The sequence below is a fragment of the Adiantum capillus-veneris genome, chromosome 1 (genome assembly GCF_014529385.1).
Source record: "Adiantum capillus-veneris isolate H3 chromosome 1, ASM1452938v2, whole genome shotgun sequence".
Lineage (NCBI taxonomy): Eukaryota > Viridiplantae > Streptophyta > Polypodiopsida > Polypodiales > Pteridaceae > Adiantum > Adiantum capillus-veneris.
Window position 1 is genome coordinate 173,651,131 of NC_140931.1, and position 22,618 is coordinate 173,673,748.

General features: G+C 46.7%; 1 protein-coding gene across 2 annotated transcripts in view; it reads right to left on the reverse strand.

Annotated features, from left to right (window-relative positions):
- Positions 1 to 22,618, reverse strand: part of LTA3 (Dihydrolipoamide acetyltransferase, long form protein) — a 184,734-nt gene that overhangs the window by 51,955 nt on the left and 110,161 nt on the right. For both annotated transcript variants that reach the window (XM_086523557.1, XM_086523560.1), the window contains exons 5-8: positions 22,104 to 22,173; positions 21,553 to 21,960; positions 21,414 to 21,474; positions 21,271 to 21,315 (exon numbers count right to left, since the gene is read on the reverse strand). In XM_086523557.1, the coding sequence (XP_086379683.1) occupies positions 21,271 to 21,315; positions 21,414 to 21,474; positions 21,553 to 21,960; positions 22,104 to 22,173 (584 nt within the window). The remainder of the gene's footprint in view (positions 1 to 21,270; positions 21,316 to 21,413; positions 21,475 to 21,552; positions 21,961 to 22,103; positions 22,174 to 22,618) is intronic.

A 22,618-nucleotide genomic window follows, 5' to 3' on the forward strand; every position in this document is an offset into this window, starting at 1 on the left:
AGCCGATACAATAGGGACAGACTCGCCCTTCAATTTAATGTCAAGTACAATGGTTCTGTCCTTCTCTGTAGTCAATGTCGCTTTCCTCGCCCGATAATCGACCAAGGCGTTGTTCTTGTGGTACCAGGGAATCCCCAAGAGAATATCACAACCTTCCAAAGGCATTATAAAAAAATCCTCATGCCCCAAATACCCCTGACAATGCAACCGAAGTTTGCCAATGACAAGTGTCATGGCTACGTCCCTGCCGGGTGCGACTAGAACAGCCTCCGCAACTCGTCCCATCTAATCGGGAGTGCTCTCGAGCTGCGCCGCCAATTCCGATGAAATGAAGTTGGCCTTGGCTCCTCCATCAAAGAAGATCAGGGCCTCTTGGTCTTTCACTTTTCCCCCAGCTCGGCAAAGTTCTGCACTCTCGTCCATGGTGTTGGGATCGGTACCCACACAATCTGGAACCAGTCCTATTTTCATCTTGCCTTTTCTTCCACGTTCCTCAGCTGCTCTCAAACTCTCAGGCCTTTCGTCGTCCTTGTCATTATGTTCTTTCTGTGCCTTTTTAGGGCACTTGCGCGGAGATATGTCCATGTTTTCCGCATCCAAAGCACTTCCCCTCTCTGATGAAGCGAGCTCTCTCCTCAGGAGTAAGCTTGGGTCGTGCATCCTTCTTTTCTGGGTTGCTTTTTCTCTTTCTACTTTCATTCGCTGAAGTCTGTTCGGCTCGTTGTGTCATGACCTCATCGGTGAGGTAGGTCAGACTGCCAGAGTGAATGGCAAAGCCCCGTTTCGCATGACTCATCAACTCCTGAATAGAAGCTGACTTCTGTTCCAAGCAGTGATCTCGGATCTCTATAGGTAGACCCAAGGTTAACCGCTCAATCTGTTCTCTGACTGAGATCTTCTTGAATGAAGAGGCGGGTAGAAAAGAGCTCCAGAATCTCTCGCAATAAGCATCCACTGTATCTCTCTTGGTAATCCGAAGATGGTTCCAAGCAGCTCGTATATTGCGTTTATACTCTTGAGACAACCAAGAAGAAATAAAAAGCTTCTTAAATTTCAGCCATTTAACTGGCGCAGTCTTGTTTATAAGAAGCGTGGACCACCAAGTTCGAGCATTCCCCTTATAATAAGAGGCACCTCTTCGAATCTTGGAGTGCTCTAAGTAGCGTCCTCCCGCGAAAGCAATGTCAACTGCTGTAAAAAAGACAAAGCCTTCGAAGCATCTTTATATCCTGAAAAAGTGTCAAATTTGATTGACTATCCACCTTCCTTAAACTCTCAGACTTTCTTGCTTTTATCTTCCAGAAAGTCATACTGGTTGGCTTTATAAAAATTCTTCTTGTTCGCATAAAAGCTGCTGCCATCAGAGTCTGAATTGTCTGTAGGCGAGTCCTCTGTAAAACTGTCACTCACTGGGCGAGATTTAGACTTCTTTGCCTTTTTCTTGCCCTTTTCAAAGTGTTGTTTCTTGCTTCGCTTTTTGCCTTTTCTGTCTTCTTCGCTCGAATCTGAAGAGCTAGAAGAACTGCCAGAAGAAGAAGAAGAAGAAGAAGAATTGGGTACTCCTTCAAATCGAACACGCTTCTTCTGTTTCTTTGCCTTATCAAATGTCAACTGACGACCCAAATAACCGAGGAAGTCAGTGCCTTTCTTCTCCTTTTTGCCGTGCTTTTTAGCTTTGTTCTGCGTGTCAAAAAGCTAAACAATCCTTGCATCAACCACCTCTTCTAATTCCTCCTCTGAATATTCCTTGTGAGCAGAAGGTTTCTTGAGAGCGGGTTTTGGGGGTGGTGTTGTGGTTTTCTGTCACTGCTCGTGCACTTCCTGAAAAGAAGTCTCGCTCATAAATTTTGCCAATTTTGGGTCCTTCGCAAAACTGAGCATCATCTTTGTTGCATCGCCGATCAATTGACGACGCTTCATCTCTCGTTGCCGGAATCTTCTTTGTGATCCCTTCCCGCATCTCCGGATGCAGAGGGAGTCGACTGATCCTTGCGTGAAGCCATAGATGCCGCGGAAAAAAAAAATTGGGATCGGTTTTCCCGTAGAAGAGAAATCAGTCGTGCTCTGATATCACTGTAACAGACTTGGACACTCGAAGCCAAGAATCAATCGCGACAGCACCAAATAACCACTTCAAAACAGTTCACAGATCACAATAGATTTGCACTGGCCCGACGGAGTTCCGTGCCTAGAGATATTGGCTCCAAAGACTGGTGCCCCTTTCGGTATTTCTTTTTGTACTAATCAAAGTTCAAGTACAAGAGTGGTTGGGTCTCACTCTTAGACTCTGCGTCCAGATGCTCTGCAGAGTGGGAGCCCAATCCAATTATTTATCTGTTTACAAGGGATGCCAAAAGCAGAGCCCCAAAAGCTTAAAATAAAGCAAAGGTTCTTTTCTCTCACTAGCTCTCTCTTGAGCTTTTAAAATTAAAGCAAAGGAATTCTCTCTCTCTCTCTCTCTCTCTCTCTCTCTCTCTCTCTCTCTCTCTCTCTCTCAAATTGCGTAGAGAAAAGCATCAATGCTGGCTACCGTAAATTACGCGCAAAAAGCAGGATTCTGCCGCACGGTGCCACGTCATCAAGTCTGCGCAAATTTCGAGATTCCCCTGCTGCCATTAGGGTTAGGGTTAGGGTTTCTGCAGTTTGAGGGTTTGTGGAAGGTTTTAGGGTTTGCAAGTTTTAGGGTAGGGTTTCCAAAAATTAGGGTTTCAGAGCAGTTAGGGTTTCAGCTCTCGGGCAGCCACGTCATCACTTTGTGACAGTAAGAATATAAGCCCAAAAGGCTTCTTACTTCATGGATATTCTTCAAATCGGGCCAATCACGTCTGGTCTTAATCTTGCCCGGGTCCATCTGTACTCCTGCTGCTCAGACAATGTGTCCCAAAAAGTGTATCTCCGGTAAGAAAAATTCACTCTTCTTGGCATTGATCACCAGCTTGTGATATCGTAATGCTTGAAAGACCTGTAGCAGATATTGTCTATGCTTTGCCTCATCCTTGGAAAAGACTATAATGTCATCAAAGAAAGTGCCAACAAAAGATCTGTACTCCCTGAAACTTTTATCCATCATTCGATTAAAAGTCGTTGGAGCATTGATAAGGCCAAAAGGCATCACCTAAACCGAAGCTCCTCCAAAAAGCTGTCTTGTAGACATCTCCCAGCGCGATTCGAATTTCATGATATCCGCTCTTCAAATCGATCCTGCCGAAACAAGAGGATCCCTGTAGTTGGCCAAGAATATCATCGAGCCTCGGAATCGGAAATCTGTTCTTGACGGTGATTTTATTGAGAGCTCTATAATCAATGCACATTCTCTAAGATCCTTCTTTCTTTAAAACCAACCACACTGGAGAGCAGTAGCGTGAAGTACTCGGCTAGATAAGACCCTTTTCCAAGAGGTCTTTCACTTGGTTCAAAATCTCTTCAATTTGGGCTTGGCTCACACAGAAAGGTGGCCGGTTCGCTGGTGTGCTTCCAAGTATCACATCAATAGTATAATCCTTAGAACGAGATGGTGGCAACTCGCTTGGCAGGCCCTCAGAGAAGCAATCGGCATGAGTGTGGAGAAAATTTTGGTGTTCTTTATCAAGTTCAGACATATCTGTCCTGTGTTCATCGTTTAATTCTTTAAAATAGATCGAGTAAACAAATAGACTGGATGTTATTAATTTTGAAACGGCCAAAGCCATAACAATAGGGACAGACTCACCCTTCAATTTTCACATCAAGTACAATTTTTCGGCCCTTTTTATTTGTCAATGTCGCTTTCTTCGCTCGATAATCGACCACGGTGTTGTTCTTATGGTACCAAGGGAGTCCAAAGAGGACATCACAACCTTCCAAGGGCATTATGTAGAAGTCCTCGTGCCCCCAATACCCCTGACAAAGCAACCGAAGTTTGCCAATGACACGTGTAATGGCTACGTCCCGTCCGGGTGCTGCTAGAACTACCTCTGCTTGTGGTCCCATCCGATCAAGTGTAATCTTGAGCCGCGCCGCCAATTCAGGTGAAATGAAGTTGGCCTTGACTCCTCCTTCAAAGAAGGGCTTCTTGATCTTTCACCTTGCCCCAAGCTTGGCAAAGTTCTGTACTTTCATCAATCGTGCTTGGGTCAGTACCCATGCAATCTGGAGCCAATCCTGCTTTCATCTTGCCTTTTCTGCCACGTTCCTCAACTCCTCTCGAACTGTTTGGCCTGTCTTCATTCTGTTCTTGCTATGCCTTTTTAGGGCACTTCGCGGAGAGGTGCCCTTGTTTCCCGCATCCAAAACACTTCCCCTCTTTGATGTAGTTGGCCCTCCCTCGAAGGGTGAGCCAGGGTCGTGAATCCTTGTCTTTCTTTTCTTGGGAACTCTTTCTCTTTCTACTTTCATTATTAGAAGTCTATTGGATTCTCTGAGTCAAGATCTCATCAGTGGGGTAAGTCAGATTGCTTGAATGTATGGCAAAACCCCGTTTCGCATGAACCATCAATTCTTGAATAGAAGACCTTCTTAAATGAAGAGGTTTGGTAGAAAGATCTCTAGAATCTCGAGCAATAAGCGTCCAGAGAATCTCCCTTGGTCATCCGTAGATGATTCCAAGCAGTTCGTATATCTCGTTCGTACTCCCGAGTCAGCCAAGAAGAAATAAAAAGCCTTTTGAATTTTCAACCATTTAACCGGAACTTCCTTTCTCAGTAGAAGGGTGGACCACCATGTTCGAGCATTTTCCTTGAAGAAAGATGTAGCCCTCCGGACCTTGGAGGGCTCTGAGTAATGCCCTCCAGAGAAAGCTATGTCAAACTGCTGTACGAAGGTCAAAGCCCTCCGAATCCAGAAAAAGAGTCAATCATATTGGTTGGCTTTATAAAAATGCTTCTTCTTTGCATAAAACATGTGATCGTCGAAGTCCGAACTGTTTGAGAATAGTCCTCTGTAGAACTGTCAGAAATTGGGTGAAATTTAGGCTTCTTTGCCTTTTTCTTTCCCTTTCCGAAGCTTTGTTTTTTGCTTCGCTTTTTGCCTTTTCTGTCTTCTTCTTCCGAGTTAGAAGAGCTAGAAGAACTGTCAGAAGAAGAAGAAGAAGAAGAACATGGTAGTCTTTCAAATCATACACACATCTTCTACTTTATTGCCGATGCCAAAGAAGATTGACGACCCAAATAACCCGGGAAGTCAATTCCTTTCTTATGCTTTTTGTCGTGCTTTTTGGATTTGTTGTTCGTGTCCCAAAGCCTGCTAATCTATGTTTGAACCACCTCTTGTAATTCTTGTTCTGTAAACATCCTTGGAGGAGGAGGTTTCTTGAGTGCCGGTTTGATGGGTGGCTCTATAGCCTTCTGCCACTGGGTGTGTACTTCTGCGAGGGATTGCTGAGTCAAAAAATTTGCAAATTTTGGATCCTTCGCAATTTTAATCATATGCTTCGTTGCCTCGTCAACCAATTGTCGACGTTCAATCTCTTCAATCTCAAACTGAGTAGGCTGAGGTGGGCCGTACTCTGCTAATTGCTCATGAGAATCTTCGCGATCTCCTCCTGCATTCGCAGAGGCAAAAGAAGTTGACTGATTTCTGTTGGAATCCATAAGTGTCGCGAGAAAAGGATAGGATTTCCCGGTAGAAGAGAAATCGGCCGCGCTCTAATACCACTGTAACAAACTTAGACACCCCAAGTCAAGATTCTACCGCGACACAGCAGAGATTCACTTCAAAACAGTTCACACTTCACAATAAGGTCCACACGGCCCGGCGTAGTTCCGTGCCAAGAGGTATTGGCCCCAAAGACTGGCGTCCCTTTCGGTATTTCTTTTTGTATTAATCTGTGTTCAAAGTACGAGAGAGTGGGAAGGTGCTGACTCTCAGACTCTGCGTCCAGATGCTCTGGGAAGTGAGGCCCCGCCCACTTAATTAAAGATACAAGGATGCCCAAAAGCAGAGCCCCAAATCACTTAAACTCAAAAGCTTTTAAATCTTAAAAGCAACAGGCCCAAAAGCTGCTAAAATCAGCCATTCTTAATTCAGGAATTCCGTATGCAGTGCCACGTGTCATGTTAGTGCAATCTACGGCGCTTTTTCCGGGCTACCACGTGTCAAACAATCAACGCAATTTACGGCGCTTTTTCCGGGGCAATTGTTCGCTGTGTGTGTGTGTGTGTGTGTGTCTGAGGTTAGCCACGTCACCCATTTGTGACAACTTTATGAAACGGAATTCCCGAAATCGAACATGAATGATTTGTACTCTCTCATCTGATTTGTTTGAGTGCAAGAACTGAAAGACGAAATGACTGCAGCATTTCAGTCTCATAAATCTCTATAGACATGATGGCAATAAGGATTAGTTAATCGGGCATTATTGAGGTCCGGGATGGATCTAGATGCGATTACTAAATACGTTGCTGACAATCATGGTCTGAGATTTGCAATGAATTTTTCTGTGATTTGTCATGTGATGTCCTGTGATGTGACTGTCATTTTTGTACAAGTGCTAGATGGTCATGTCTAGTCCGTCGGTACTAACAGTCATTGTCTACTAAGACAGTTTATGGCTTTTGTCTGTTTTGGAGGCGTAACCAAGGGCGATTACAATTCTTCCGAGAGGGGGGTATGTCCCAAATTAATGACGTAGCATGACTGCCCGCGGATTGCTGACCTGGCCACTGTACGGACATGATTGAATTGTCATGTGCTGTCATGTGCAATGATGTGACTGTCGTCTCTGTACAAGTGCTAGAGGTGTCGTGTCTAGTGCGTCGGTACTTAAGAGTCAGTGTCTACTGAATTGGTTAATGACCTCTGTCTGTTTTGCAAGCGTAATCAAAGGAGATTACAATCTTTCAAGAGGGGGGTATGTCACAAAATAATTACGTGGCATGACTGCCCACGGATTGCTGACGTGGCCACTATACGGACATGTTAAGTGGTTGATTGTACGGATTTCCAGAACTTGCACTGACATGCTGACGTGGCAAACAGTACGGATTTCCGCATTTTGCGCTGACATGGCAGCCTGTACGGAATTCCGCTTTTTGCACTGGCTGATTTTACTAGCAGATTTTGAGCCAGTTTCTTTTATGGATTATTGCTTTTGAGTTTGAAGCTATTGGGGGCTCTGATTTTAGCGCCCCTCATAAGGTTTATAAGTGACCCAAGGAGGCTCACTCTTCAGAGCATTTGGACGCAGAGTCTAAGAGCGAGCACCCGTGGGAGTTGCACTTTGATCAAGCATTAATATAAAAGAAATACCGAAAGGGACGCCAGTCTTTGGGGCCAATACCTCTTGGCACGGAACTCCGTAGGCTCCTGTCAACTCTCTCTCTCTCCCTCTCTCTCCGTAAGGATATTGTATTCTTCTCAGAGACTCATCAAGCCCCTGGACAAGTAATGCCACATGTGATGGGTTACAGATGGGAGACAACTCACAGGACAAATGCGAGATCTCAGCATGGGAGCAGAGGTTCAGAAGGAGTAGTAGTGCTATTTAGAGAGGAACTACAACCATTACTGCATATTGTACGAAGAGATGATCATGCTAGATATATGTGGGTGAGACTGAGAGCTGACACAGGTTGATTCCTATATATTGCCATATGTTACTTTCCTCCCAATACATCCATGTATGCTGCATCCAGAGGGCAATCACCTTTCTCTATTCTAGATGATGACATATGGGAGTTTTGTAGGGATGGTGATATCATTCTCCTAGGGGACTTTAATGCCCGAACGGGCAACTCGCAGACAGTCTTCTACGACACTTCATACGAGATGCTTAGAGAGATGGATGTGGGTGAGCTGGGACTGGACAGATGATCAGATGATAGAGAGCAGACGGAGTATGGAAGATACCTCATGGAAATGACGACTACACATGGATTAGCCATACTTAATGGCTTACAGCGATTTCCCGAAGCAACCGGTTTCACATGCTTTCCACACAAACATGGGGCCAGTACAGTGGATTATGTTATGACACAACCAAGCTTTGTCCCCTGCATTCAGGATTTCACAGTGGGAGCCAAGCCAATGGGCATAGCAGTAGATCATGCGCTATTGACAATGTCTGTTAAATTTCAGTGTAGTACAACCCAGACACCAGGAGGCACGCCACACACCCGCTATACATTTACACCAGAGACTGATTTCGTTTATACAGAGGAGATCTGGGACCGTCTACTGGAAGGCACAGCTGGCACGAATGGTACAGGCCTCTCAGTGGAGGAGTGCACCAATATACTGACTGAGACACTGCATGGGGCTGCATCAGTGGCATACCCACACACTCAGCCGGGTAAGAGACGACATTTTGGAGCATGCCCCAGAATAGTTGGTATGATGAGGAATGCAGAGAGATGAGAGCCTAGCTTCAGAGGGATCTTCTGTTAGGAGTCATCACTTACAGACAGTCTCGGATTGCTTTCCGACGCCTTGTGCGACGGAAGAAGCGAGCTTACCTAGCTCAGATGGAGCGAGACTTATATCAGATGTTCTTGAGTAGGGACTCAAGAGAGGCATGGCGGCTATTCCATGAGCACTCTCCTCCCCCAGTGATTACTTCACCTGATGTGTGGGGCCAATATGCGACATCATTATATACGGTTCCGGGACAGGAACCCCTTCCAGACCCTACCAAGCCTTGCCCAGCTACAAGCACTTTCTTTACACCTGAGATGGTACGAAGGGCCATCGACAGGATGAGGACCAGGAAGGCATATGATCATGACGGTCTAGTAGCGGAGCATTTTATACATGCCAAGGATATGCTGATGGAGGTTCTCGCAGTGTTGTTCAATCGTGCCATGTGTGAGGGATTACCTCAGACCTGGAGGTTGTCTAATATTGTGCCCATCTTCGAGGCTGGTGACCCTACAGAGCCTGGGAATTACCGCACTATTATGGTTGGACACACATTGGCACGATTGATGCATCTATTCTGGAGCAACATTTGAGTAGCTGGGCAGAGGGCGAGGGTGTACGAGCAAAGGGTCAGGCTGGCTTCAAGAGGGGTTTCTCCACTCTTGATCATATTCTGACACTCAAGGCCATCATTGAGGAGGGCAGAGCACATGGGAGACGGATCTATTGTAGCTTTGTGGATTTTCGCAAAGCATTTGACATGGTACCAAGGGCTCGATTGATGCGCAAACTGCAAGAGATGGGGGTGCCCATAGAGGTAATTTGGGGGATAATGGCTTTGTACAGATCAGTGGTGGGACATGTATGCACTCCAGAAGGGGTATCTGATTTAGTTCACTCTACTATTGGAGTGAAACAGGGTTGCCCATTGTCTCCTACTCTATTTGGTATGTATGTTGATGAGGTGTCTGTTTACATTGACAGAAAGGGTGACAGGGGTGCCCAGCTGGCAGGGACGAGGATCCCATTGTTGCTTTATGTTGATGATATTGTACTGATATCTGACTCACCAGAAGGTATGCAACGACATTTGGACGCACTACGCAGTTTTGCAGAGGATAGTGGACTGGGTGTAAACCTAGGTAAAAGTTAAAACAAAGGTTATGGTGTTTAACACCACACCGCAATGGGTCAGGAGATCAGTACCTACTTTCAAATATGGTCAGGAGATTGTGGAGTATACAGATGCATACACTTACCTGGGGGTAGTCTTCACTGGGCCGAGATTTTCTTTGAGAAGAGCAGCAGAGACTAGACTAACTAGAGCCGGTGCGGCTCTGGGAGGAATGGAGAGGATGTGTTCACAGGTTCAGTTCCAGGAACCTAGGACAAAGTTATGGCTCTTTGATACTTTGGTTGCCTCTACTATGTTATATGGGGTGCAGGTTTGGGGACCTTCTATAGGGCAGGATGGGTGGAGGCGTATGGAGAAGCCCCTGGTATCTATGATCTCTCGGCTGATTAGAGCCAAGGTTTTTGTACCGCATGATATCATTCGAGCGGAATTAGCTGCCCCCCCTATGGAGATTGAGGCGCTCACAAGATCAGTCTCCTTTGTACACAGTCTGTGGGATACTACCAGAGACAGATATGCCAGGGTGGCTCTAGAGTCCTCCAGACAATTAGCTCTTAACACGGATACATCATGCTGGTATGCTCAGATGACATCATGGTTTCAGACACATGGTTTCACCATGGACCAACGTCACCATGAAACGCGTTTCGACAGGTCGGGACAGGTGAAACGTTTCGGGCCTTGAAACATTTCGCTCACCAAGTGAAACACAAGCCGTTTCACTAACAATAAGTTACCATAGTTTTAGTTTCAAAGTCACTAAACGCACGTTTCAGTCTCACATTTCACTGTGCTCTCATTTTGGACTGAAATGTTTCGTGGTGAAACGCCGCGTTTCAGGGTGAAACGTTTCGGCCTTGAAACGTTTCGCGGTTACGCTGCCATGGACAGGTTGCCTCCTTTTCAATACTCTCTTCAAGCACCCTTGAGGTCTCTGACACGGGTAGAGATTAATAGACTCATCCGTCAGGATTTGATCCAGCTGGACACGAGGAGGACATGGATAGAGCCGTTACAAGAGTTGGGCACAAAGATGGCTTTCTATAGAGAGCATCTTCTCCACCTCACGGGGGATGGGTTTGTAATTCGACCTAGCTATATGGACACGCATCTTTCGCATGGTTTGCGTTGTGCCATTGGCCAGATACGCACGTCCTCACATCAGCTCGCGATTGAGACTAGCAGATTCAGAGGGACACCAGCAAATAACAGAATATGCCGCTTATGCCATCTAGAGCCAGAGACAGAAGTACATTACATATGTCATTGCACAGTGTACTATGAGATACGAGGTCGTTTTCACTGTCTATTCAGAGAAGGTTTTGGGCCTCTATCTAGGGTCATGAGTTATGAGGATCAAAGATGTCTTGGGCTTTATCTACTTGAGTTACACAAGCATAGAGAAACCTTACTGAGGAGAGGTGAAGAGAGACATCCCCAGAGACAAATCACAGATTTCTTTACACTAGATACTGTACACCCAGAAGAACAGACAGAGGAGCAACCCGCGACAGTGGAATGGTCGACCCGCACTACTGGCATTCTCATAGACCGAGCATTGGAGCTAGGGAGATCTAGACGACCCCGAGGGAGGAGAGGAGCTGCACAATTTCGAAGGAGGCTATGGCAAAGGATTCAAGCCATACTCTTTCGTCGTCCAGAGTGCAGATGAAGATGGATCTCTACTCCCCTCCCATATTGTCTTCACATTGTACTGCTTAGTTTAGGATCCCGCAGTATTTATATTTTGTTATCCTAGTTTAATTTACTTTGTTAATCTGACTTTGTATCAGATACACCGCATTGTAACTTTCCGGTCTCATAGGTCACTTTGGCCTTTTGAAGACGTTAATATAACATTTCATTTCATTTCTCTCTCTCTCTCTCTCTCTCTCTCTCTCTCTCTCTCTCTCTCTCTCTCTCCCCATTAAAGTTCAGTGATTATGAAGTTTCTATTTGTGTGCTGCTATTGATTTCTCGCTTGGAGTATCCAAGCCGGTTACATTTCCTCCCGGGAAAGCATATGTTTTCCCGACAAGCACTTAAAAATATCCTGCTTTTTAGAGAAAGCTTCTCAGAACCCATCTTTATTCTTGTGTCTGCGTCTTTACGAGTAATCCTTTACCCAGCTCAGATTTCCTCCCAGACCAATGGAAAATTCCCTATCTGATGCTCTCGTCACCCATCATGTGATGCATCGAAAATACCCATTTTTCCTTCGCTTCCACCAAACTTATTGAACAACTACGTCACGATGCTCAATGTCACCCGTCAAATGACGCTTCAAAGTTGTTTGATCCTGATGGCTTTTCTCAGTTCCGGTAGATCTAAAGTTCCTAACTATTACAGTTCAAGCGTACACATTAAATATACTGATTTTCAATACATACAAATTACTCCAAAATTTAAGAAAATAGTCCATTTAGCAACACAACTCCTCTACAGTATGCTAGATATAAAGCATATGCAAGACAGAAAAAACTTATATCGTAAACCAAAATCAAAGCTTGAATTCTATCCACACACAAAGGCGTGTATGTGTGTGTCACAAAATAATGACGTGCGGGTTGTTGATGGCATGCAACCATGCATAGGCAAAGTCTATGACGCCATGGATTGGATGATTTAGAAGCCCGAAAAAGGATTCGACAAATAAGGACGACCGCGAAGAAATCAAGTGCTTGTGTGTTTCCACGTGGCATGCCTACTTCTCTCCCCTACATGCAACGGCCTTTGTGGTCAACCCTGAATTTCAAGGAAAAAAGCAAGACAGTGATAAGGAGGTGGGCAATGGGTCACACATTGCCTTGAACCACTTTGTCCTGGCACAGACCACCAACACAAGGTTAGGGATCAACTCTCTCTCTATCGGCAAAAGAAGGGCTGCTATGGTTCTCTAGATGCACAGTTGGATCGCACCATGATTGGGGCAACACTATGGCGGGAGGATTATGGATCACATCGGCCTGAGTTGCAGCAGTTTGTGAGTTGCGTTCTTGGCCCGGTTCTAAGTTCCAATTGCTTCGAGCAACTTTGGAGCGTGTATAACCACATTGCCTCTATGAAGAGGAACCATGTTGGGGTCCAGAGGGCCAATGATCTAGTGTTTATGAGCACTAACTTGCGCATGCTTTGCAAGGGACAGGCAGATTCCTTAATTGAGTGAGAGATGGCACATGATGAGACTACTCCAGCCAATGAGGCTATGAGAATTCAAAGGACGAGGCAAAGGCAAAGGCAGATACTATCCCAGCCTTCATGACTTTAACTTTCAAGATGTGGAGATTCATATTCCGCCTTCTCATGAGGCAAGTATTTCTTGGGCTTGATGTGCCATTGTAGGACACACCCCCCTAGTAAATCCCTTTTTCTCCGACTACCATTTACCATTTTAAGTCCTTGCGGCATGTACTTATCTACTTGTATTCGCCATCACACCATCAATGTTTTATTGGAGTATTTTGCTATCACTAGTCATGTTTCTTGTTTATTTTTTGGTGCAATCCAATGCTCAAAGTGTTCTTAGCTCTGTGGGACATACATGTAGCTCAAAAAAATCCAGAAAATTTGATTTTTACTTTTGCCCTTCGGGGCATACCCCGTTTCCTAACTTTTGCCATCCCGACCCCGACCCCAATCCCAACCCTGTTCTCCATTCCTATACCCCATACCATGTTTCTATGGTATGTATGTATGGACACAGGCGCACACGAGAGAGAGAGAGAGAGAGAGAGAGAGAGAGAGAGAGAGAGAGAGAGAGAGCTTGTGGGATGAATCTTAAGAGCTCTATACAAAGAAGCTCCTCACATCTGTAGATTCCAAGACAAGATCTTTCTCTATCCGAGGATTATCTCCCAAGTTACCCCCTCAAATCCAAATGTCCAAGAACTCCTATCAATAGAAGTCTTCTATGGATCTTTTCAAAAAGTTCTTGCAACACTAACTTTTCAAAAGATTCTGCCAATCCCCTTTATCACATCTTTCGAGACACCGAAACAGTTTGTGCCTTGTCTTTTTTTGGTTTTCTATTCTCTGATTCTTGTCTTCTTCCTTGATTAAACACTTTGCAGACTCCCAAAAGGCATAAGGACCATTGCTCTTCTGTCTTTCAATAACTCCAAAAATAGACCTTGCCGAGTCTGGAACTGCTTTGGCAAATTTATGTAGTCCCCTGTATAACTCTTCGACTCCCGGTTTTCCATGTCAGCGCATTTATATATATCCTTGTCCTGATCCTTTGGATTTTTCCCTCAGCTATATTTCCCCTAAAGATCTTGAGGGGTTTTTTGACCAGTGGTTTTACCTCATAATATAGTTTCAGCTGTGTTTTGTAATTCACAATTGCCTTAAGTAATTTCAAGGGTACAAGCCCAACATTTTTGTTACACGCGCGCACAGCGTGTGCATGCGCACAGAATTTCCGTGCATGTATGTTCGAGTACTTGACACTGCTTCGCAAACCTGATCACCTTTCATCGCACGATCAACAGTCACTCGATATATATAAAGATTACACTTTTCAAAAGCTTGATAATGTTAAACACCGTATAGGTTCATGGAAGGAAAAGGCCAGAGAGGATGTGAAATAGCAAAGCATCCAGGGTGACTTACTTTATCTCCTCTGCATTCAAACAATTTGGCTTTCATTCACAGTTGTTTTCACTAGTACCCGTCATAGAGTATAATTTTAATTTCTACCCAAATCACACATATTTAGATTAAATAAGAAAAGAGAATCGCCTTGTCTACCCATTTAGCTCTACTGTTTGATAGGGCTTCTTGCTCCCCTCTGGATTTTAAGTCTACCTTTCTGTCACTTCATATTGGAACTTGTCAACTCTAATCTGAATTTACCCTCCTCTTAACTTTTTCTTTTTCCAAGAAAAAGATCCTTCTACTAGTTACTAAAACTGCACATTGGGCTACAAACTGCCCCAACAAGAGGGGGGGCTACATCAGCATGAGGGGAGACTCTCCCAATTAAAAAATGAGATATGTAGCTAAATCAAGATATGGGAGAAGGAAACCACACAGGTGGCCAGTAGTGCCATCTAGGAGCCACATGGACCATGGTGTAGAAAGGCCCTGGACACCAAAGTCGTAGAAATGCCTCACGGCGCTCCCGCATGCAGTCGGAGCTTCCCTGTAACCTCTCGAGCTTACCTCAAAGTGTGTGGATTAGCTACAGCCATATATCTTGTACAGTCTCCATTGGTGGGACGGGGTGGGCCTCGAAGATGCAGAAGCAACGGGCTCTCCATATGAACCAGAGAGTCAGCTGCAGATAAGCTCCCAGCAAAGCTCTCAATCACTGCTCCACTCCTGAGGCGTAACCTCTGTGACAGGCTGCAGTGTGGGCCTGGCCCCCTATATCACAATCATCTTGCTAGTTGAGGACAGCTCAAACCGAAGTGCTAGGCCCGTGAGGGTGGACCAAGCAGCTGCATCCCCAAGTGTACTGACTAGCTAACGACAAGGCTAGCATCAGCCGTACAATCCGAAACCAAACCTGTTGTGCCATGCGACAGTCCCATAGACAATGACTCAAGTGGGTGGTCACACGCAGCACAGCCCGCCGGATGGCCACTGTAGACCAACCAACTCCCCACTGCAGTAGCTCGATGGGCAACAAGCCATTAAAACATGGTGACTCGCCTCCGTTGTCTGTTGTTCCACACGCGCTCCCAAAAGTCTGTCAGGAACTAAGCTGTGAGACCCTTCTCTTGCCACCGACCTGCTGCAGCAGGGCGGGCCTCTCTCTGAGCAGCCAGAATGTGGCGCCCCAGTCGTACTGTGTACTGGAAAAAAGGGGTCCCTAGGTGATCTGTTGAAGTAAAAGGGTCCCGCCAAAACCACTCCCCACGGTCCCACTGCACTCGAGACAGAAAGCAACTCCCATGCCCAGAGCCTCCAATGTCCAGTCTCAAGGTCTGTCGGGTCCGGATCAAGCACACACATCCCCCCCCCCCCCCCTCGATGCCCACAACTCGAATCTGCTGGAAAGCAACTCTCTGCTACCTCTGATGTGGAGGCGACCCTCTTGCTGAACCTCATAGAACATGCAAAGGCCTGAGTCGGAGCAGGCCCCAACTGCGATGAGAACCTCAAGGCGAGTAAAGGCCCCCATCCAGCTGGGAGCTGCCGGCTCGAGAGGCGTGTGCCACTTTGCTGGTATAGCCTCGACGATGTCCTGACACATGCTCTGTACCCCCTCATGCTCCGCAGCTGGATGCTAACTCTCCTCAGGAAGTGCTGTAATTTGCAACCAATCTCCCAGGGTACGGGCTAGACTCTTTGCCATGGGACCCCATGTCTACTGCCAACCATGTAACCTCACTGTGTACTAACCAACGGGTTCTATGTAAGAGCCTGCCTCAAGCACTCTTCAATGCATGTGGATTGGTGCTGATCAAGTCCCCCCCTCAGCTGCTCCCAAGACAAAAGTAATCTCAACGCAAAACGGTCCTCCCATCTCCTGCTCAAGCCCACTCTGTGCATCTCTATGAAAATCCATCGAGTGGAGGGGCTCCAAGGGCCACCTGTCTGTGGAATCGGCCTCTAATCCAATGAAACAAGAGATCTTTCCAGGGCTCCTCCCTGCTTCCCAAAGGGGGCTCTACTATGCCCTGCTGGATCGATGATACTCAAACCCCCCTTGAGAGCAAGGTAAGGTGATGACCTACCAAGAGACTTTGGCCCGAGCCGACTACATGTCTCTCCCTATCCACAGGAAGTTCCTGATTAGCCTCTCTAGCTGACTGATACAAGAACTCAAGAAGATTGAGCAAGATGTGATGTAACACATGATGGCCAAAATCACCCGGTTGGCCACAACACCCTGCCAGCAAGAGAGAGCCTCGACTCCAATGTAATAGCTTCCTCCTCATGACTAGGAGGAGCGGGGCAGTCTGCTGCTCTGGTGACAAATCCAAGCCAACCTGGCACCCCAAGTAGCGAACGGGCGTTCCTGGAGAAATCCAACGAAAGCCCCTCTCCAGGCATCAATCAGGTGTGGAAGTATTACCAACCCAAAAAGCAATTGTCTTTTCCCAGTTGATCAATGCTCCCGACACACGACAAAACACCTCCAAAGCATGTTCACACCTGTGCAAATTGGCCTCACAGCCCTTCAAAAACATGCCTGAGTCATCAGCAAACTCAGCATCTAGAAGCTCCTCTCCTCAAATGGGTAATTGTAGGCCACGCAAACCAACTCCTCTTAGGCCACAAATCTCCGCATCGCCTCTGCGTAGAAAAGCAACAGGAAGTGGGCAAGAGGGCAGCCCTGCCATACTGAATGTGTAAGCATGAAGCGTTCCCCTCGACCTCCTGCTAGCAACAGCTGACTATGACCACACCTATAGAGAGCAGACACCCCTCTGATCCATGCATTTGAAAAACCCATCCTGCGCAAAGTGCCCTCCAAGAAGCCCCAGTCAACTCTATCGTAGGCCTTCTCAAAGTCAAGGAGCACCACAAGATCCTCTCCCCAAACTCATAACCTTTGCAAGAATTTTGTAGGCTGAGTTGAAAATGGTGATGGGACGCTACTGTTGAATCTTATCAAGGGATCCCCCCTCCTTGAGAATGAGGTAGATCAAACCCTCACTCATGCTATAAGGAATCTCCCTATGTGCAAAATGTGCCGGTATGCATTACATAGGTCCTGTCCAAGCTGGGAGTCAAGCCATCCTCTCTTGGGCAACCAGCACGAGGGATTGCTATGAGAGCCTCCTCGAGCTCCTCTGGCAGGAGAGGGCTCTCAAGCATCTGTCGCATCTCCTCAATGAGGTCTTCGCCTACGCTTGCTCTCTGAATGCATCCCTACGCTCCGGCAACGGCTTAGCTGAGAGCAACTCTTGATAAAAGTAGCTAGCTACTTCCCGTATGTCCTCAGGCTTGGTAGCAACCGTACCATCCTCTCTCCTCAACTGGCGAACACTGGTCTGCACACGGAAAGGACCCACCATCTCAAAAAAACTCTCCAGTAACTCTACTGCCCATGTGGGTCCACTAAGATGCCTGTCAATGTGGCAAGCAAACTCATGGCGCCACTCCCCAATGGTGGTCAGCTCTCATCCATCTAATTCTCCATCCAGGGACTACTTGGGTGTAGCTCCTGCATCCTCTGTAAGGAGGCCGTAGTCGCTTCTCCTCCTCTCAGGCCACAGCCAATCGTGTTATCCACTCTTGGAGAAAGAAACGACTAAGCTCCCTGAGGCCATTGGCGACTCTAGCAGCAATGTCCCCTTGTGTATCTAGACTCTCGGTCCATAGCATAACAACCTGTTCTCTGAGCTGTATCTAGCAAAATCCTCTCAGGAATGCCTAACATATTACTGCCACTCCTTTGCCTATCGGCTAGAGTAAGGATCACTAGCGTGTGATCAGAGAAGGTAGTCCCTGCCAAAATGCAAACTGAACCACCCAAGTCACAAACGTGCTCACTAGCATAGAAGCGATCTATCCTCAATAGAGTCACTCGGGCTACTCTACGATCGGATCTAAAAAAAGAGAGGCTGTCTGAGGGCCGTGCAAAGCGATCATGTTGCCATACATCCAACATCTGCAAGATCACACATAGCCGTTCCCAAGCAGCCGACTCAGCCCCATGTACAGTAGCATGACTGCCCCCAATCCTGCCTGAGGGGTCCTCAAGCATGTTGAAATCAACCCCAATGCACCACTGCTCTGCATGAGGTAGGGACTCCACCAAATGTGACCAAAACTCAGCCCATGCACTCGGATGGTTGGGCGCATAAATATTCAATAAACCTTCAAGGCAGCCATGTATCTGCATAGTGACCCAATGGGCCCTGCCTGGCACACTAATGCCTCTGCCCACAATGGCTTGCTGCCATGAATCTGCAATAGTCATGCATACACCTCCTTGAGTGCCACCAAGCCCAAAAGCAACTGACCAAAAGGTCTCATAGCAACCATGCAAGATCTGTCCACAGTGCCTGATACGTCTCTCACACAAGTGATGCTCTTGTAGCATAAGCATATCAATCGCTCCACCCACAAGGCATCTCCGGAGCTCCTGTCTGAGTCAACTTCTCTGGCGTAGAAACTGAGGTCCACCTAACCGCTGCACATTCCATGAGACTATCCTCCTGGGATCAATGAGAGAAGGCCGATGTTGCCATGGCAGCCAATTTCGCAATCTTTGAGGCAAGCGTGGATGGGGAGTAATCCGCATTCGAGCGACCTCGAGAAAGTCGTGTCTGGAGTGTTTGTCGGACCCATGCCCAAGTTGGGCTTGCAGTCTGTAGAGCTACATCCTCTGTCGAAGAGTCCTCATGAACATATACATAGCAAGATGCACTCTGCGTGTCTGCAAAAAAGTGTACCACAATGTGTCTACATGCTGCTGTATCCGGTGGTGTCACAGAGAACTTGGCCAACGGCCATAGAGTCTGTATCAAATCTGTCACCCCCAAGTCTCCCGTGTGGTGGGAGAGCTTGAGAGTCTGAACATGAAGCCAGTCCAGCATTGCATGCATAGTCCACCCAATGTGATCCCTGCCACACAGTGAGAAAGAGAAACCAGCCGTTGTGACTAGGGCCTTTGCCTCTCTAACTATTAGAGACAGTACATGGACTCTAAAGCAAGCCACCTCAAGGTCGGGAAAGAGTCGTCGAGGAATCATGTGAAGTCGTAGTCGAAGAAGTCCCAACGGCAACGGATGTCAAAGCTAGTCATCCCACGAGGGACTTACACAAAAGGCAACGTCTGCACCAACAAGGGCGTCCGCAGGTAAGGCTGCTTCTCTCGTGCCAAGCGGCTTGTGGGGCAAATGCACTGCCAAGAGACCTCTAAGGTGCTGAAGGACTTGACCCCTAGGCCGGTGATAAGGTTTAGGAGGGAACAGGCGGAGGGGACGGGTGGAGGAGGTGGTGGTGGCAGCGGAGAGTGGGGGCGGCAGGAGGAGCAAGACGAGGAGGGGAAGCTGAGGTGGAAGGGGTATCCGTTGGCTCATCCTGTTGTAGAGGGTCAAAACGGTTCCTTGTGGGAGCCTACTGTTGCTGGCCTAGTGCACACCGACGACCAGGGGCGCCAAACTGGCGTGGTCCCTGGTGACGTCGACCACGAACCTGCTGCCATCCCTCCTCTTCCTAGGCATCTGTCTCGAAGAAGGTACCCATCTGTGCTCCCTGCGTCTCTGTCTGCTATGCATGGCAAGCCTTAGTAGGCTGGGTCTGTGTCGCAGGTCGAGGCCTCCTCCGTGGACAAGCCTTCGCAAGATGGCCCTTCTGTCTGCAAATGAAGCACTGATTCGGAAGCCCCAAATACTCCACATTCTAAGGGAAGCCAACCACAACTCACCCAAGGTAGTAAAACAACCTTCGGGAGGGTGTGGGTGTCTCAAAACAGAACACGTACCAAAGGTGTCCCTGCTACCCTGGCAGCACAAAAGTTGTCTTACGCGTGTCTCCAATACGATCCCAATCTCGAAACCTATCCTGAAAAGTAGCGGGAGGTACTCTCCTCAAGCTAGGGAAACAAACCGAAATGGGTAGGTTTGCCTCGTCGACAAGAGCATCCGTAGATCGGCGCCACTACTGAAAATGAGCTTTCGTTGGTCACATGGTCAGGGGGCTCATCGCAATTACCTTGGACGCCATCTCTGAAGTCTCAAACTCTATCGAATAGTAGTCGCGAACGAGAAGCTGAATGTCGATGATCTTTTCCACCTCTGCTAATAGGCGGGCTTGGAGGAGCTCACGCACCTCTCCTCCACTAGGTCGGATGCTTATTATCTTGCAGATAACAGAGGTGGCCTGAAGGCGCGCTAACTCTGCCTCTAAGCTCGCTTTCTCTATCAATGAAAGGGTTAGTCAACTGGTTGGTTCTACGGAGTCGGGCGAGGGGGCTTCAGTCGAGTCACTCGGTGGCGAAGCAAAATCCTCCATCTGTGTCCAATGTTGGAACGGCAAACGAGGAAGGGAAGAATGCGAAGGATGTGGGTCGGAAGCCGCATAATGGCCCACCAATTCCTCCAAAGAAGGAGGGAGAGCAGCCCCACGAGGGAGGGAGGGAGGGAGGGAGGTTTGGGGGCCCAAAGCCGAAGTGAGGGGAAAGGGTTAGCAGGGCGCAGACGGGGATGGATGAGCGCGGACAGGAGCAAGCTGGGCAAGCAGCAGGCAGGGGGGCAGTGTGCAAAGGGGGGGGGGGGGGGGGGGGGGGGGGGGGGGGGGGGGGGGGGGGGCGCAAGGGGGGTTCAGCGATGGCAGGTGAGGTGCAAACAGCAGCAGCAAGCTTCCGTCCAGTCTCTCCCTCTCCTCTTAACTTATGTTCTCACCCTCTCTTTCCTAACTTTTTACATAATAATTGTCACCTTTGTGTTTATCTTTGACAGTGGAAACCCAATCATTGAGCCCTGAACTTTCTCAATCTTTTATACATGAGCTTCGAACTAACAATAAAACCCAAAATCCTTACGATGGCGTCTTTCAGTAAAAAAAATAAAGAAGAGAAACGACTAGTAATGAATAATTTAAGCAAACGACATCTGACACATTACAGATGGCATGGGAAATGTCACGTGTCAACCTTTCTCGTGTTACAAAATATATATCAACACAACCACACAGTTCATGCCTGAGTACAGTGCTTTGGAGTTTTAAGGTTTCAGATTTCTTGCTTCCATGCTTTTTATAGAGCTTATGACACTTCACCATGTCTAGCACAGGGTAATAAGCCGAGAAATTTCAAGTTCCCCTGATTAAGGCAAGAATGAAACACCAAAAAGAACTGATGTGAAACATTGATGCAGCATCTCCTGTGGTTAGAACCTTACCTTTGAGCTCCTTCCTAAGAGCCAAGGTTGCATCAAGCACCGTCTCTGCAAAGACGTAGTCTCAGTAATCAATGAATCAACAGACTGGAATGTAAGTGGAAAATGTAATGCTGCTTCCTCACAGGAAGCAAGTCAAAACCAACCTGCAGATAGATAGACATGCGGGATGCCATTTTTCGACTCTAATAAACGTTTTGCAATCACCTACCAAAATTGAAATTTATTTTGAAGCTTGTGAAAACTCAAGACAGTACACCAGAAAAAATTGTAAAGCTCCATTACCTTTCGAATCTGACTTGTTGGTAAGGTGTCATGTGACACACTGGAAGGAGGTAGTAATGGCTCAGAGGATGTCTTCGGTGTTTCAGATGAATGAGCCTTCTGCACTTTCTTCAATTCTGGTTCCCTTTTTGACTGACTTCCTGACTTGATCGCAGCGATTACATCACCTTTGACAACAGCACCACCTGGCCCAGAGCCCTTCAGTATTGCTACATCTATTCCACTTTCGATTAAGAGTCTCCTGACTGACGGACCCAGCCTTTGCCTTGGTGGAATGGTGGAGGCTTTTGCCTCTAAGCTTTTAAAAATCTTTTCATCTTCCTCTCTGCTCCTATTCTCTGTGGTAGCTGCAGCTGAATCTGATGACCTTATGTTTTTCACCTTAGCAATGTCTTCCTCATTTTCAACCTGCCTTAATAACATGCAGAATCATAGTGAGTGCTTAGTTAGCAATTCTGAAGCTCTTAACATGCATACGAGACCACATACAAAAATCAACCCTTTGCCCACTCTCTCTTGATAGAAATCATAATGTTATTGAACAAACTCACAATTATAGCAATGTCTTGTCCCACAGCTACATCAGTTGAGCCAGCTGGTACCAGGATTTTTGCTAGAAACCTGCAGTACAAAACATCATATAACCAAAACTGTCACCAGGATTTTTTCTAGCAACCTACATTAGAAATATCACATGAAAAAAGGAAGTCTAAACACTTTTCACACTAAAGAAGATTGTTTTCCATTGATTTCGGAGCTGACTAAATCCAATAGTAAAGTTAACAGGCATCATGAGTATAAACTCCAGAAAACAGGAGTGTAAATAGTGTGGTTATTAGGCTATGCAGCTAGAATTTCTTGCAATACTTCTACATTATTTACTATTTCCTCAATGTGCCAGCTACAGTGATCCCATGTAAGATGCTCTAAATTATAAGAATATTTATCCTGCAGAATTTCAAAATAGACCATTCACCCTGCTCCTTAAATTTAACCTCGGTAAAGACTTAGTAATCACCAAGTTCTTGCACTTTTAATATGCCTTATTTTTTCATCCTTCAAAAGA